The sequence below is a fragment of the Scyliorhinus canicula genome, chromosome 4 (genome assembly GCF_902713615.1).
Source record: "Scyliorhinus canicula chromosome 4, sScyCan1.1, whole genome shotgun sequence".
NCBI classification, from domain to species: domain Eukaryota; kingdom Metazoa; phylum Chordata; class Chondrichthyes; order Carcharhiniformes; family Scyliorhinidae; genus Scyliorhinus; species Scyliorhinus canicula.
The window spans coordinates 228788742-228806225 of NC_052149.1; the positions used below are offsets into that span (position 1 = coordinate 228788742).

General features: G+C 50.8%; 1 protein-coding gene across 5 annotated transcripts in view; it reads left to right on the forward strand.

Annotated features, from left to right (window-relative positions):
* Nucleotides 1-208: 208 nt before the first annotated feature.
* The window catches only part of rnf130 (ring finger protein 130), a 234660-nt gene continuing 217384 nt past the window's right edge, over nucleotides 209-17484 (forward strand). For all 5 annotated transcript variants that reach the window (XM_038796204.1, XM_038796201.1, XM_038796203.1 and 2 more), the window contains exon 1: nucleotides 209-953. In XM_038796204.1, coding sequence (XP_038652132.1) covers nucleotides 455-953 — 499 coding nt within the window. In that variant the 5' untranslated portion in view covers nucleotides 209-454. The remainder of the gene's footprint in view (nucleotides 954-17484) is intronic.

Consider the following 17484-nt stretch of genomic DNA (forward strand, 5'->3'; position numbering starts at 1 on the left):
GTCGCGCAGACATCCGAGGGAGGGGGGGTGGGGCTGAGCTGCGCATGCTCTAATAGAAGGGGTGGGGCTAGGTGTGCTGGCCAGGTGGGCGAGGCCGGGCTGCGCGCTCTCGGCAGGTGGGCGAGGCCGGGCTGCGCGCTCTCGGCAGGTGGGCGAGGCCGGGCTGCGCGCTCTCGGATTGGGGGGTGGGGGGAGAGGAGGAGCCTGTTGCGCGCATGCGCCCTTCCCGCCGGCGCTCGGCTGTCAAAAGCTGAGGCGGATGTTTTTAACAGACACGCGGCGGGAATGAGAAACCGATCGGGACCGGCCGCTTGGGTCTATTGGAAACGTCCCATTGGAGGTGGAAGCAAAAACGCTGAGGTGAAGTGGTGCCGGTTTTAGCTGGAGGAGCGAGAATAGACCGTTTTTCGTTACTTGAGGGAAGCATCCGCGGCGGTTGAGCGCGTGCTGGAGGATGAGGCGGGCGTCTCGCGCGGGGCCGTTGCCGCCGCCAACCCCCGCCGCCTACTCGGCCGCCTACTTGTTGCTGCTGCTCCTGTCCCCCGCCGGGGGTGGGGCCCAGACCGAGCTCCCGGATCACGACGGCGTCAAGGGCGAGCTGGTGGTCGCCGCCGTGAAGGTGTCGTACGTGGATCGGGCCAGCGGGCAGCGGGTCCCGGTGCCGGGCCGCGGCGAGGAGGGCCGCTACGGCCGGGAGTCCCCCAAGGAAAGGGTGGAGGGCGGCACGGTGCTGGTGCCCGCCTGGGTGCCCGGGACCCAGCGCAACCTGCAGGGCTGCGACCCGCACACCCGCTTCGCGGTGCCGCCCGACACCCGGCGCTGGATCGCGCTGCTGAACCGGGGCAACTGCACCTTCAAACAGAAGATCCTGCGGGCGGCCGCACAGAAGGCGGCGGCTGTGGTCATTTATCACAACGTGTCGGACGAGAGGCCGATTACCATGTCCCACAAAGGTAATAAATACCGAGAGTGGGTGGACAGAGGGTGTGGGAGTGATGGCGTCCCGAGACCCGGCATCTCATCGACAAGGAGCGGGACTGAACCAGCAGGGAGAGGGTGGTAGGTGGACACCGCAGAGAGAGAGAGTGGTAGATGGACACAACAGATCTACCATCTGCTGTGGTAGATGGACACATCAGAGAGAGAGGGTGGTAGGTGGACACAGCAGAGAGAGAGAGGGTAGTAGGTGAACACAGCGGAGAGAGAGGGTGGTAGATGGACACATCAGAGAGAGAGGGTGGTAGATGGACACATCAGAGAGAGAGAGGGTGGTAGGTGGACACCGCAGAGAGAGAGAGGGTGGTAGGTGGACACAGCGGAGAGAGAGGGTGGTAGGTGGACACAGCGGAGAGAGAGGGTGGTAGATGGACACAGCGGAGAGAGAGGGTGGTAGATGGACACAGCGGAGAGACAGGGTGGTAGATGGACACAGCGGAGAGAGAGGGTGGTAGATGGACACAGCGGAGAGAGAGGGTGGTAGATGGACACAGCGGAGAGAGAGGGTGGTAGATGGATACAGCAGAGAGAGAGGGTGGTAGATGGACACAGCAGAGAGAGGGTGGTAGATGGACACAGCAGAGAGAGGGTGGTAGATGGACACAGCAGAGAGAGAGGGTGGTAGATGGACACAGCAGAGAGAGAGGGTGGTAGAAGGACACAGCGGGTGGTAGATGGACACAGCAGAGAGAAAGGGTGGTACATGGACACAGCAGAGGGAGAGAGTGGTAGATGGACACAGCAGAGGGAGAGAGTGGTCGATGGACGCAGCAGAGGGAGAGGGGTGGTAGATGGACACAGCAGAGGGAGAGGGGTGGTAGATGGACACAGCAGAGAGAGAGGGTGGTAGATTGGCACAGCAGAGGGAGAGGGGTGGTAGATGGTCACAGCAGAGAGAGTGGGAGTGGGGGGGATTAACCCAGCCGAAAAACAAAAACGAGCAGGGGAATTAACCCAAGTGAAAAAGAGAGCGGCGGGGGCATTAGCCCAGTTGAGAACGAGAGTGAGCGGGGTGGGATTAATTCAGCCCAGAGGGAGCAGTAGGGTTAACCCAGCCGAGAGGGAGCGGAGGGGGGGATTAACCCAGCCGAGAGGGAGCAGGGGGATTAACCCAGCCGAGTGAGAGCGGGGGGATTAACCCAGCCGAGAGGGAGCAGTGGGGTTAACCCAGCCGAGAGGGAGCGGGGGGGATTAACCCAGCCGAGAGGGAGCGGGGGGGATTAACCCAGCCGAGATGGAAGGGGGGGATTAACCCAGCCGAGATGGAAGGGGGGGGATTAACCCAGCTGAGAGGGAGCGGGAGGATTAACCCAGCCGAGATGGAAGGGGGGGATTAACCCAGCCGAGAGGGAGCGGGGGGGGATTAACCTAGCCGAGATGGAGCGGGGGGATTAACCCAGCCGAGAGGGAGCGGGGGGATTAACCCAGCCGAGAGGGAGCGGGGGGATTAACCCAGCCGAGAGGGAGCGGGCGGATTAACCCAGCCGAGAGGGAGCGGGGGGATTAACCCAGCCGAGTGAGAGCGGGGGGATTAACACAGATGAGAGGGAGCGGGGGGATTAACCCAGCCGAGAGGGAGCGGGGGGATTAACCCAGCCGAGAGGGAGCGGGGCGATTAACCCAGCCGAGAGGGAGCGGGGGGATTAACCCAGCCGAGAGGGAGTGGGCGGATTAACACAGCCGAGAGGGAGAGATAGAGAGCGGTGAGGTTAACCCAGCCAAGAGGGAGAGAGTGGGGGAATTAACCCAGCCGAAAAAGAAAACGAGTGGGGGTATTAACCCAACTGAAAAAGAGAGCGGCGGCGGCATTAGCCCAGTTGAGAATGAGAGGGAGCGGTGGGATTAATTCAGCCGAGAGGGAGCGGTGGGATTAATTCAGCCAAGAGGGAGCGGTGGGATTAATTCAGCCAAGAGGGAGCGGGGGGATTAACCCAGCCGAGTGAGAGCGGGGGGATTAACCCAGCCGAGTGAGAGCGGGGGGATTAACACAGATGAGAGGGAGCGGGGGGATTAACCCAGCCGAGAGGGAGCGGGGGGATTAACCCAGCCGAGAGAGAGCGGGGGGATTAACCCAGCCGAGAGGGAGCGGGCGGATTAACCCAGCCGAGTGAGAGCGGGGAGATTAACACAGATGAGAGGGAGCGGGGGGATTAACCCAGCCGAGAGGGAGCGGGGGGATTAACCCAGCCGAGTGAGAGCGGGGGGATTAACACAGATGAGAGGGAGCGGGGGGGATTAACCCAGCCGAGTGAGAGCGGGGGGATTAACACAGATGAGAGGGAGCGGGGGGGATTAACCCAGCCGAGTGAGAGCGGGGGGATTAACACAGATGAGAGGGAGTGGGGGGATTAACCCAGCCGAGAGGGAGCGGGGGGGAATTAACCCAGCCGAGAGAGGTGAGGGGCAAATTAACACAGCGGTAGTGGAGAGGGGGGCAGTAATTAAACTGGAAGAGTGGAGGGGCTTGGGGGCATTAAGACAGCAGGGTATAGGGTATGAAGAGATTTAGCTGGCAGTAGGTGTGAATGAGATGGACTCAACTGGTTTTAAATGGGAGTGGATTAAACCCGCCGAGCGAGAGGGGAGTAAAGGAGATAATCCAGGAGCGAATGTGGGAATTCATCGTGAGATTGGAATATACCGGCAAAGAGAAAGCAATAACCCTGTCGAGAGCAATAAACAATGAAGCAGCAAAGAGAGGAGCAATAAACACAGAGGGAGGGTAATTAAAAAGCAAATTAGAATGATTGCCTCCATTTTATTTGTGTGGCACAGAACAGAGCTTCGTCTTGCATATTAAGCTATGAGGGTGGAATTCATAACCTTTCGGTAAGAAATGTTGAAAATCTGAAATTAGAAAATACTGTTAATACAAGAAGGGAACTTTGACAAATGAAGAAAAGAAAGAGATGGGTTAAAATTTGAGAACCCCTTATTACTCTTATGTGACTCCTTGTGTTTCCGCTTTGCAACACACCAGCCCTGCCCAGTGGTTGCTTTATGGTTTGGTTCTATGCTCTTATTGATTTTCTCTCTGATTGATTTTTGGGAATAGTCTGTGGTTTGTGCAAAGCTTATCTGCCCCATCTCATTAGGGAGAAGAGGACCTTTGTGCAATTTGCTTAAATGCTAACCGGAGCTCAGTTTGCCACCTTCCAGATGGCATTGAAATATCTAATATTAGAACACAACAATTGTCCCTTTGGGTCTTTTCTAAGATGAAAGCTCTTAAAAGCAGTTCAGTGAGCCCATATGATAAGTTTTTTCTTGTTCTCCAAAACTTCAACGGTAATTCACATTTGGTTCAAATTGCTAGACTGAAATTGGTTGGTTTGTTTTTTGCCCTCTTTGTTTTAAATTGAGATTTAAGATGATTATATTAATGATTTAGATGAGGGAGCTAAATGTAATCTCCAAATTTGCAGATGATGCAAAACTGGGTGGGAGAGTGAGCTGTGGGGGAGGATGCAGTGATGCTTCAGTGTGATTTAGACAAATTGAGTGAGTGGGCAAATGCATGGCAGATGCAGTATAATGTGGATAAATGTAAGGTTTGCTGTTTTGGCAGCAAAAACAGGAAGACAGATTATTATCTTAATGCCTATTGATTGAGAGAGGGGAATGTGCAGCGAGACCTGGGTTTCCTTGTACACGAGTCGCTGAAAGTAAGCATGCAGGTGGTGAAGAAGGAAAATGGTTTGTTGGCCTTCATAGTGAGAGGATTCGAGTACAGGAGCAGGGATATCTTGGTTCAATTTATAGGACCTTGGTGAGACCACACCTCAAATATTTTGTGCAGGTTTGGTCTCCTTTATCTGAGAAAGGATGTTCTTGCATGGGATAGAGTCCAGAGAAGGTTTGCCAGACTGATTCCTGGGAAGGTAGGACTGATGTGTGAGGAGAGATTGTGTTAGTTAGGATTATATTCACTGGAGTTCAGAAGGAAGGATGGGGAGAAATCTCTGAAATTCTGACAGGACTATAAGGTTGATGCAGGAAGGATGTTCCTGATGGTGGGTGCAGAACTAGGGGTCACAGTCTAAGATATGGGTTAAACCATTTTTAGGACTGAAATTAGGAGAAATGTTTTCACCCAGAGAGGTGGTGAGCCTGTGGAATTCTCTCCAACGAAAAACAGTTGAGGCCAAAACATTGTATACTTTCAAGAAGGAGTTAGATATAGATTTTTTTTGGCAAAGTGGATCAAAAGATATGGGGGGGGGGGGGGGGAAATGGGAACAAGTTACTGACTTGGATGACCAGACATGATCATAATGAATAGCAAAGCAGGCTCAAAAGGGCTGCATGGCATCCTCCTGTTCATACTTTCTACATTTCTATGAAAGGGCTAAGGTTTATAAGCCAGGGCACAATAAGATTCGGAGGATGAGTATAAGAGGTTAGCTGATTCACAAAGATTAACTTTGTACTCCAAAGTTTTAAAATTATTTACCAAATGTTTTTGCATTGCTGCAAAATTGAAACCCCAGTTTGCAATACCAAGATTGTATTGTAACTCCTATTAGTGCTGATGCAAAAGGCGTAATGTGTTGCAGCGTTTGTGCTTGTTCTCAGCTGTTGCTGATGTTTGAGATTAAGGTTAGTTTCTTGTGGTACCAATGTCATGTTTTACTGTTCTGGATTAGATTGCCCACAGCCTCTGCACCTGTTGCACCCAAAGTGCTTATACTTTCATCAGAAGACCTAACTAATGCCATATTATGAGACTATTAAGTGTTTTGTTAAGAAAGGTTTGACAACCCAGGAATAAACCTGCCTGAATCAATAAACCAGCATACATAATCAAACAAAAATGGCCACCATAGCTCTATTGGTAGCACTCTTCAAGTCTTGCTCGAGAACGAGTTGAGCGCACATCTAGACTAACACCCCAATGCAATACTGCACTGCTGGACATGCTGATGAGATATTCAACTGAGATTTTCTCTCCAAGATGACATTAAAAGTACGCTTTTCTGAAGAAGAGGTGTGGAGTTCTTTCTGGTGGCCTGAGCCAATATTTATCTCGTCATTAGTAAATTCCTGTTTGTGGGAACTTAGCCATCATGATTCCTAATTCCAAGTGACTGTACTTCGAAAGGTACTTCCTTAGCTGTAAAAGCTTGGTGAGCCATCAGGACAGGAAGTACAGTATGCTACAGAAATAATAAGTCTTTTTATTTTACAAATTAAATTTTGTTCAGAAAATAACATTTTGGGCTGTAATAGGAGTGAGACATGACATGGTGAGTATAGTGTGCTTTGGAGGATCAGGTGACCGTTTGAACCTCGGGTTTCCATAGTTTTCCAATACTGGCATCCTGTCTGGAACTGCTGTAGGCTTCTTAACAGAGATTGATCAATATGGGCAGTCAGCAACTGCATTTCTGCATATCCATGGGATATCTGAATCGTCAAAGACCAATTAGATATACCTTTTTTCCCTGTAACTCCTGTGTTACCAAGGCACCATCTTTCCTAGAAAGACAAATATTGGCCAAATTACTACATAGAAATTATAGCTAGAACCAGACAATGGATGGGCAAATGACATGCCATGGCAGCACAGAATGTGCAAACCATTCACCCATCCCCGGCATCCCCCTGACTTGCACCACCTCGTGAGATGTGATCTCGCGAGACGATGCAATATAAATCCTGCCGATTGTGGGCAGGATCACTTTTGGCAAATCTGCATCTTAGAGCAAGACAGCTAGGCTCACTGAATTATGCAGTTTCTCGAGGCACCCGATCTATCCTCTTTGTCTTGCAGACCTCGGGCAAGTGCTGTTCAGTACTGGTTTCCATACACGGGGACCAGACGGATTGGCACTTGGATAGTGGGGGTTGCAGGGGATTGGAGGCCCCCAGGTGCATGCCCTTTTGGAAGGGTGGTACCCTGGCACTGCTGGGGGCACCCTGTCTGACAGTGCCACCTGGGTGCCAGCCTGGTACTGCCAAGATGCCCAGGTGGCTCTGTCCACTTGCAGGGGCACTGCCAGGGTACCAGGATGGAACTGCCAAGCTGGCATTTTCTACGCGGCAGTGATCGAGCTGGGGGTGCCCTGCGCCAGTATTTGGGGGGAGGCTGGGGAACCCTCACCGTGAGTTGGGGAGGGGGGAGGAGTTGGGTCACTTTGAGGGCTCCAGAGATCAGGACGCCATTTAAAAATGGCATCCCGATCTCTCGGTAACATTGAGGTGTTTTGGCGAGTAGAGTTCCTTAGTGCAGAAAATAGGGCTATGTGCGGCCGTGCGTTTCCCGCTTAGATCGCCTATCTAACCTGAATGACATTTCGGCATTGTGAGTGCCAGGAAACATGTGGCTAAGTGCGCTCCCTATTGGATTTTGTTCCCATTTAATTAAATCACGCTCAATGTAACACTGCTTTCTTTAACCAAATTTAAGCTAAAATGCATTTTTTGTGTTCCCAAATTTCAGGTTAGTCTTTACATTTTTGAACATTTACCATGCATTAACTGGCTTCTTAATTGATGTCACAGTCATACTAGCTCGGATGTTTGCACGGGATATTACGTTTATTGCATTTGTCCTCCATGTTGTTTTCATCAAAGCACCTGGGTTTGATTGGAGACTGGACTGAAAGGCAAAATATATCATCCTTAGAAACAGCAAGGTTATTGGGTTTCCTTCTATAGAGCTCATTTTAATTAAAAAGTGGTTTCACATAAATATTTCGCATAAATATTTCCCCAAGGTAGTGTATTATTAGCTTAAGCGCAATCATGGAACACCAATGTGACCTGCACTTTTTTTCTTATGCATTTATAAATTAAATCCAGGCTGCAGATATCATAGATGTGTTCTTTGTGCATATTGTCAATGTGAACTTTTTATCCTTGCAAGTAACTATTGGAGTTAAATTAGCATTCCTGCATGTTTTGGCTGGAAACTAAATGCCATTATTTTGTTTGAGCCCAGAATGGTTTATTTGAGAGAGAACCTGTACTGTGGTACACATTAGCTACAACAACCATTATACAAGCTAGGAGTAGGTTATTTGACCCTTTTAGCCTGCTCCCCCATTTAGTATGATCGTGGTTGATCCGCTATCTCGATGCCATATTCCTACTTTCTCCCCATATCCCTTGAAGCCATTAAAATCTTTAAAAAATCCATCTGTTGAATATATTCTGTGAGTTATGTCCACAGCTTTCAGTTGTAGAGAATTCCACAGGTTTACTACCCTTTGAGTGAAGAAACATTTTTCCTCATCTCAGACCTAAATGGTCCTCCTCGTACCTGAAACTGTGTCCCCTAAGACTTCCAGTTGCGGCTATGCGGAGCTAAGCCGCACATTCGGCAGCTCCCGCTATTTTAGGGACTTTTGGGCCGTTTCGAGGGCCCCAAACGGCGCTGTTTTAACGCATCCCGGTGGGGGAAGGTGCCTGGAGGAACTTGCCCACACTATATGGTGCTCACCTGGAGTGGGACGAAGAAAGAAGCTGCAGCTGCTCTCCCCAAAAAAACAGGGGAAGGAAAACAAAATGGCGGCCGGTGCAACACCCGAGGACTGGTGGAAGTGGGCGCAGGAGCAGCAGGCCTTTCTCCTGCGTTGTTTTGCGGAGCTGAAGGCTGAGCTGCTGGACTCCATGAATGCAACTACGAACAAGCTGCTTGGGACCCAGGCGGCCCAGGGGGTGTCTATTCGGGAGTTGCAGCAGCAGGCCGTTGAAAGGGAGGAGGAGGCCGTGGTCCTCATGGGGAAAGTGAAGTTGCACGAGGCAATTCATAAAAAGTGGCAGGACCGCTTGGAGGAGCTGGACGTTCGCACGAGGCGAAAGAATAGGAGGATCCTGGGCCTGGCGGAGGGGCTGGAGGGGTCGGATCTGTTTACGGGTGGGTTTGTTTGTTGGGTATGGTTGTGGGTTAGGTGGGGAATGTTGGGGGTTTGTGTTTTATATGTTCTCTTCTATACGGGGCTGGGGATTGAGGTGAAACTGGATTTTGGGGAACTGCGTCAGAAGGGTAGGGTGTGGCAGTGTGAAAGCGCGGGCTTTCCTCTGGTTTCCTGCGGGGCGGGGGGGTGGAGCTGGCGGTGGGGGCGGGGCCTCTACTGGTCTTCTTTCCCGTGCTGAAGCGGTGCCAAGGAGGTGTGGCAAGAGGGGACCGACCCCATGCCGGGAGGGGATAGGTTTTGGCGGGAGCTGCCGGGTCAGCAGAAGTCAGCTGACTCACGGAAGTCCCATGGAGGGTGCGTCGCGGCTAGGAGGGGTCCTAGCCCGGGAGGGGGGGGGGGGGGGGGGGGGGAGAATACCGGGTTGCTGCTGGAATGACTAGGAAGGAGCCGGGGGAGAAGAGGAGAGGCGTTATCGCCATGGGGAACGGGTCGGGCGGGGTGTGCTGGCCTGGGGCGAACATCTGATAAGCTATGGCTAGTCGGGGGGGGGGGGGGGGCAGGTTGCCCTCTGATCCGGCTGATTACCTGGAACGTGAGGGGGCTGAATGGGCCGGTTAAGAGAACCAGGGTATTTTCCCATCTGAGGGGGTTGAAGGCGGACGTGGCTATGCTCCAGGAGACCCACCTGAAGGTGGCGGACCAGGTTCGTCTGAGGAAGGGGTGGGTGGGGCAGGTTTATCACTCAGGATTGGACGCGAAGAACCGGGGGGGGGGTGGCGATTCTGGTGGGGAAGAGGGTGTCGTTTGAGGTGGCTGAGGTGGTGTCGGACAAGGAGGGCAGATATATCATGGTGAAGGGTAGGCTGCAGGGAGAGAAGGTGGTGCTGGTTAACGTATATGCCCCGAATTGGGATGATGCTGGCTTCATGAGGCGATTGTTGGGCCGCATCCCGGACCTGGAGGCAGGGGGCCTAATCATGGGGGGAGATTTTAACACAGTGCTGGATCCCACACTGGGCCGGTCCAGTTCAAGGACGGGCGGGAGACCGGCGGTGGCCAAAGTGCTGAGGGGATACATGGACCAGATGGGAGGGGTGGATCCCTGGAGGTTTGGGAGACCGAGAGCGCGGGAGTATTCCTTTTTCTCTCATGTCCATAGGTTTTATTCCCGGATAGACTTTTTTGTCCTGAGCAGGGGATTGATTCCGAGGGTGCAGGATGCTGAGTACTCGGCCCTAGTGATTTCGGACCATTCCCCGCACTGGGTTGATCTGGAGATGGGAGAGGCGTGGGACCAGCGCCCGCTCTGGTGCCTGGATGTGGGGATGCTGGCGGAGGAGGAGGTGTGTAAGAGGGTTCGGAGAAGCATTGAGGGGTATCTGGATACCAATGATACGGGGGAGGTCCGGGTGGGGATGGTCTGGGAGGCTCTGAAAGCAGTGATCCGGGGGGAGCTGATCTCCATCCGGGCCCACAGGGAAAGGAGGGAGAGGAAGGAGAGGGAGAGACTGGTGGGCGAGCTCCTGGATGTGGACAGGAGATATGCGGAGGCACCGGAGGAAGGGTTGCTTGGAGAACAGCGCAGTCTGCAGGCCAAATTTGACTTGTTGACCACCAGAAAGGCGGAGACACAGTGGAGGAGGGCGCAGGGAGCGGTATATGAGTATGGAGAGAAGGCGAGCAGGATGTTGGCGCATCAGCTCCGTAGGCGAGATGCGGCTAGGGAAATTGGTGGAGTGAAGGGTGGGGGTGGAAATGTAGTGCAGAAGGGGACAGAAGTAAACGGGGTCTTTAGGGACTTTTATGAGGAATTGTACCGGTCGGAACCTCCGAGGGGGAGAGAGGGGATGGAGAGCTTCATGAACAGGCTATGATTCCAAAGGGTTCTAGAGGGGCTGGGGGCGCCAATAGAGCTGGAGGAGCTAGTCAGGGGGATCGGACAAATGCAGTCAGGTAAGGCCCCGGGGCCGGATGGGTTCCCGGCGGAATTTTACAAAAAGTATGCGGACCTGGTGGGTCCCCTGCTGGTGCGAACCTTCAATGGGGCATGGGAGGGGGGGGGGGGGGCTTTGCCCCCGACGATGTCGCGGGCACTGATCTCTTTGATCCTAAAGCGGGATAAGGACCCCTTGCAGTGTGGATCATACAGGCCTATCTCGCTCCTTAACGTAGACGCTAAGTTGCTGGCGAAGATCCTGGCTACCAGGATAGAGGATTGTGTGCCAGAGGTGATTCACGAAGATCAGACAGGATTTGTCAAGGGGCGGCAGCTCAACACGAATGTGCGGAGACTGCTCAATGTTATCATGATGCCGGCAGTGGAGGGGGAGGCGGAGATAGAGGTGGCGCTGGATGCAGAGAAAGCGTTTGATAAGAGTTGAGTGGGGGTACCTGTGGGAGGTGCTGGAGAGGTTTGGATTTGGGGAGGGATTCATCAAATTGGTGAGGCTGCTTTACGCGGCTCCGATGGCGAGTGTAGTCACAAATGGAAGAGATCGGAGTACTTTAGGCTCTATCGTGGGACCAGGCAGGGGTGCCCCCTGTCTCCCTTGCTCTTTGCACTGGCGATTGAACCTTTGGCTATGGCGTTGAGGGAGTCAGGGAGATGGAGGGGTCTGGTGCGGGGTGGGGAGGAACACCGGGTATCGTTGTATGCGGACGACCTGCTGTTTAATGTGGCGGACCCAGAGGGGGGAATGCCGGGGGTGATGGAGCTGTTAGCGGAATTTGGGGGCTTTTCGGGCTATAAGCTAAATTTAGGAAAGAGTGAGGTATTTGTAGTGCACCCGGGGGATCAAGAGGAGGGAATTGGGAGGCTCCCTTTCAGGAGGGCAGTGAAGAGTTTCAGGTACCTGGGGGTGCAGGTGGCCAGGAGTTGGGGGACTCGCCATAAGCTTAACTTCACCAGACTAGTGGAGCAGATGGAGGAGGAATTTAAAAGGTGGAACATGGTGCCGCTGTCGTTGGCGGGCAGAGTGCAATCTGTCAAAATGACGGTTCTCCCGAGGTTCTTGTTCCTCTTCCAGTGCTTGCCCATCTTTATCCCTAGGGCCTTTTTTAAAAGGGTAACCAGCAGCATCATGGGATTTGTTTGGGTGCATGGCACCCTGAGGGTGAAGAGGGTCTGAGGGGAGCACAGTGAATAGGCCCAGTAATAACAAAAGGAATAAAACTGGAGATGTTAAGATTCAAAACAGAGGTAAAAAAACCAACATAAGTGTACTTTACCTGAATGCTCGTAGTATTCGGAATAAAGTAAATGAGTTGATGGCACAAATCATCGTAAATGACTATGATTTAGTGGCCATTACTGAAACATGGTTAAAGGATGGTCACGACTGGGAGTTAAATATCCGAGAGTATCAAACTATTCGGAAGGACAGAGTGGATGGTAAGGGAGGTGGTGTTGCTCTGTTATTTAAGGATGACATCCGGGAAATAGTAAGGGATGACATCGGTGCTATGGAGGATAAGGTTGAATCCATTTGGGTGGAAATTAGGAATAGTAAGGCGAAAAAGTCACCGATAGGAGTAGTCTATCGGCCACCAAATAGTAACGATATGGTGGGGCAGGCAATAAACAAAGAAATAACTGATGCATGTAGAAATGGTACAGCAATTATCATGGGGGATTTTAATCTACATGTCGATTGGTTTAACCAGGTCGGTCAAGGCAACCTTGAGGAGGAGTTTATAGAATGTATCCGCGATAGTTTCCTAGAACAGTATGTAATGGAACCTACGAGGGAACAAGCGGTCCTAGATCTTGTCCTGTGTAATGAGACAGGATTGATTCATGATCTCATAGTTAGGGATCCTCTCGGAAGGAGCGATCACAATATGGTGGAATTTAAAATACAGATGGAGGGTGAGAAAGTAAAATCAAATACTAGTGTTTTGTGTTTAAACAAAGGAGATTAGAAGGGGATGAGAGAAGAACTAGCTAAGGTAGACTGGGAGCTAAGACTTTATGGTGGAACAGTTGAGGAACAGTGGAGAACCTTCCAAGCGATTTTTCACAGTGCTCAGCAAAGGTTTATACCAACAAAAAGGAAGGACGGAAGAAAGAGGGAAAATCGACCGTGGATATCTAAGGAAATAAGGGAGAGTATCAAATTGAAGGAAAAAGCATATAAAGTGGCAAAGATTGCTGGGAGATTAGAGGACTGGGAAATCTTTAGGGGGCAACAGAAAGCTACTAAAAAAGCTATAAAGAAGAGTAAGATAGAGTATGAGAGTAAACTTGCTCAGAATATAAAAACAGACAGTAAAAGTTTTTACAAATATATAAGACAAAAAAGAGTGGCTAAGGTAAATATTGGTCCTTTAGAGGATGAGAAGGGAGTTTTAATAATGGGAAATGAGGAAATGGCTGAGGAACTGAACAGGTTTTTTGGGTCGGTCTTCACAGTGGAAGACACAAATAACATGCCAGCGACTGATAGAAATGAGGCTATGACAGGTGAGGACCTTGAGAGGATTGTTATCACTAAGGAGGGAGTGATGGGCAAGCTAATGGGGCTAAAGGTAGACAAGTCTCCTGGCCCTGATGGAATGCATCCCAGAGTGCTAAAAGAGATGGCTAGGGAAATTGCAGATGCACTAGTGATAATTTACCGAAATTCACTAGACTCTGGGGTGATCCCGGTGGATTGGAAATTAGCAAACGTGACACCACTGTTTAAAAAAGGAGGTAGGCAGAAAGCAGGAAATTATAGGCCAGTGAGCTTAACTTCGGTAATAGGGAAGATGCTGGAATCTATCATCAAGGAAGAAATTGCGAGGCATCTGGATAGAAATTGTCCCATTGGGCAGACGCAGCATGGGTTCGTAAAAGGCAGGTCATGCCTAACTAATTTAGCGGAATTTTTTGAGGACATTACCAGTGCAGTAGATAACGGGGAGCCGATGTATGTGGTATATCTGGATTTCCAGAAAGCCTTTGACAAGGTGTCACACAAAAGGTTGCTGCATAAGATAAAGATGCATGGCATTAAGGGTAAAGTAGTAGCATGGATAGAGGATTGGTTAATTAATAGAAAGCAAAGAGTTGGCATTAATGGGTGTTTCTCTGGTTGGCAATCAGTAGCTAGTGGTGTCCCTCAGGGATCCGTGTTGGGCCCACAATTGTTCAAAATTTACATAGATGATTTGGAATTGGGGACCAAGAGCACCGTGTCCAAGTTTGCAGACGACACTAAGATGAGTGGTAAAGCAAAAAGTGCAGAGGATACCGGAGGTCTGCACAGGGATTTGGATAGGTTAAGTAAATGGGCTAGGGTCTGGCAGATGGAATACAATGTTGACAAATGTGAGGTTATCCATTTTGGTAGGAATAACAGCAAACGGGATTATTATTTAAACGATAAAATATTAAAGCATGCTGCTGTTCAGAGAGACTTGGGTGTGCTAGTGCATGAGTCACAGAAGGTTGGTTTACAAGTGCAACAGGTGATTAAGAAGGCAAATGGAATTTTGTCCTTCATTGCTAGAGGGATGGAGTTTAAGACTAGGGAGGTTATGTTGCAATTGTATAAGTGCGGCCACACCTGGAGTATTGTGTTCAGTTTTGGTCTCCTTACTTGAGAAAGGACGTACTGGCGCTGGAGGGTGTGCAGAGGAGATTCACTAGGTTAATCCCAGAGCTGAAGGGGTTGGATTATGAGGAGAGGTTGAGTAGACTGGGACTGTACTCGTTGGAATTTAGAAGGATGAGGGGGGATCTTATAGAAACATTTAAAATTATGAAGGGAATAGATAGGATAGATGCGGGCAGGTTGTTTCCACTGGCGGGTGACAGCAGAACTAGGGGACATAGCCTCAAAATAAGGGGAAGTAGATTTAGGACTGAGTTTAGGAGGAACTTCTTCACCCAAAGGGTTGTGAATCTATGGAATTCCTTGCCCAGTGAAGCAGTTGAGGCTCCTTCATTACATGTTTTTAAGGTAAAGATAGATAGTTTTATGAAGAATAAAGGGATTAAGGGTTATGGTGTTTGGGCCGGAAAGTGGAGCTGAGTCCACAAAAGATCAGCCATGATCTAATTGAATGGCGGAGCAGGCTCGAGGGGCCAGATGGCCTACTCCTGCTCCTAGTTCTTATGTTCTTATGTTCTTGGAGCGGGGTAGAGATGGGGGGCTGGCGTTGCCCAATCTCTCGGGGTACTACTGGGCGGCCAACGTGTCGATGGTGCGCAAGTGGGTGATGGAGGGGGCAGCATGGAAACGGATGGAGAGAGCGTTGTGTGGGGATACAAGCCTGGGGGCCCTGGTAACGGCGCCGTGGCTGCTCCCTCCCACGAGGTATACCACGAGTCCGGTGGTGGCAGCTACCCTCAAGATTTGGGGGCAGTGGAGGCGACATAGGGGAGAAGTGGGGGGCTCGATGGAGGCTCCATTAAGGGGGAACCATAGGTTCGTCCCGGGGAACATGGATGGGGGATTTCAGGGATGGTACAGAGCGGGCATTAGACAGCTGAGGGACCTGTTTATCGACGGGAGGTTTGCGAGCCTGGGGGAGTTGGAGGAGAAATTTGGGCTCCCCCCGGGAAACATGTTTAGGTATCTGCAGGTAAAGGCATTTGCTAGACGGCAGGTGAAGGGATTCCCTGCGCTCCCCGTGAGGGGGGTGAGTGACAGGGTGCTTTCGGGGGCCTGGGTCGGGGAGGGGAACATATCCGATATCTACAAGCTTATGCAGGAGGTGGAAGAGGCGTCAGTAGAGGAGCTAAAGGCTAAGTGGGAGTGGGAACTGGGGGAACAGATCGAAGACGGGACATGGGCTGATGCCCTGGAGAGGGTTAATTCTTCTTCCTCGTGTGCGCGGCTTAGCCTCATTCAATTCAAGGTGCTGCATAGGGCCCATATGATTGGGACGAGGATGAGTAGGTTCTTTGGGGGTGAAGATAGGTGTGTCAGGTGCTCGGGGAGTCCAGCGAACCATGCCCATATGTTCTGGGCATGCCCAGCACTGGAGGAGTTCTGGAAGGGGGTGGCGAGGACTGTGTTAAGGGTGGTGGGATCCAGGGTCAAGCCAGGATGGGGACTCGCGATCTTTGGGGTTGGGGTAGAGCCGGGAGTGCAGGACGCGAAAGAGGCCGGTGTGCTGGCCTTTGCGTCCCTAGTAGCCAGGCGAAGGATTTTGCTACAATGGAAGGATGCGAGGCCCCCAAGCGTGGAGACCTGGATCAATGACATGGCGGGTTTTATTTAGCTAGAGAAGGTCAAATTCGCCCTGAGAGGATCGGTGCAAGGGTTCTTTAAGCGGTGGCAACCTTTCCTCGACTTTCTGGCTCAACGATAGGGTACTGGGACAGTAGCAGCAGCAACCTTGGTGGGGGGGGGGGGGGGGGAGACGATGACTATGTTTGTTTATTTTATTTAAATTTGATTTATTTAATTTTAATTTATGGTTAAGTTCTCTTGTTGGGGTGGGGGGGATGGGATACATGTGTTGTTACGGTTTGGGGGGGAGTTGCGGGTGTTATGGGGCAGTTTGTTGCATATTATTACTTGTTACATTTTTATATTTTCTGTAAAAAATTCCAATAAAAATTATTTTTAAAAAAAGAAACTGTGTCCCCTGGTTATAGATTCCCTAACCTGGGAAAACATCCTCCCTACATCTAGTCTGTCCAGCCCTGTTAGAATTTTATACGGTTCAATCAGATCTCCTCTCATCCTTCTAATCTTGCGTAAGTACAGATCCAGTTGAACCAATATCTCCTCATGGGACTGCCCTGCCAACCCTGGTATACATGATGTGGAGATGCCGGCGTTGGACTGGGGTGAGCACAGTAAGAAGTCTTAAAACACCAGGTTAAAGTCCAATTTTAACCACCTGTTAGACTTAAACCTGGTGTTGTATGACTTCTTACTGTGCTAACGGTGGAATACAGCCTCCGTATGCAAAGCATAATCCTCTGCCATTTTCGCCAACTCCAGCTTGATGCCACCACCAAACACATCTTTCTTCACTCCCTCTGTCAGCATTCCGCAGAGACCGTTCTCTCCGAGATAATCTAGTCCACTCCTCCACCACACCCAGTACCTCTCCCATCACCCATGGCACTTTCCCATGCACTCGCAGAAGGTATAACACCTGCCCCTTTACCTCTTCTATGCTTAACATCTCAGGACCAAAACACTCATTCCAGGTTAAGCAGCGTTTCACTTGCATCTCATCCAATCTGGTCTATTGCATTCGCTGCTCCCAATGTGGTCTTCTCTATATCGGAGAGACTAAACGCAGACTGGGTGATCGCTATGCTGAGCACCTTCGGTCTGTGCGCATTCAGGCCCCTGACCTTCCCGTTGCTTGCCATTTTAACAAAAGACCCTGTTCCCATGCCCACATGTCTGTCCCTGGCCTACTGCAATGTTCCAGTGAAGCTCAACGGAAACTGGAGGAACAACATTTCATCTTCCGGTTAGGCACGTTACAGCCTTCCGGTCTCAACATCGAATTCAATAATTTCAGATGATTAGCTCTACCCCACCTCGACCCATTTGTTTTCATCCCATTTCATTTTAACTGTCTTTTACCATTTCTTACTTTCTTGTCTTTCTTAATATATATTAACCCCCCCCCACCATCTTATCCACCTTTCCTTACCCTTTCTCCTCTT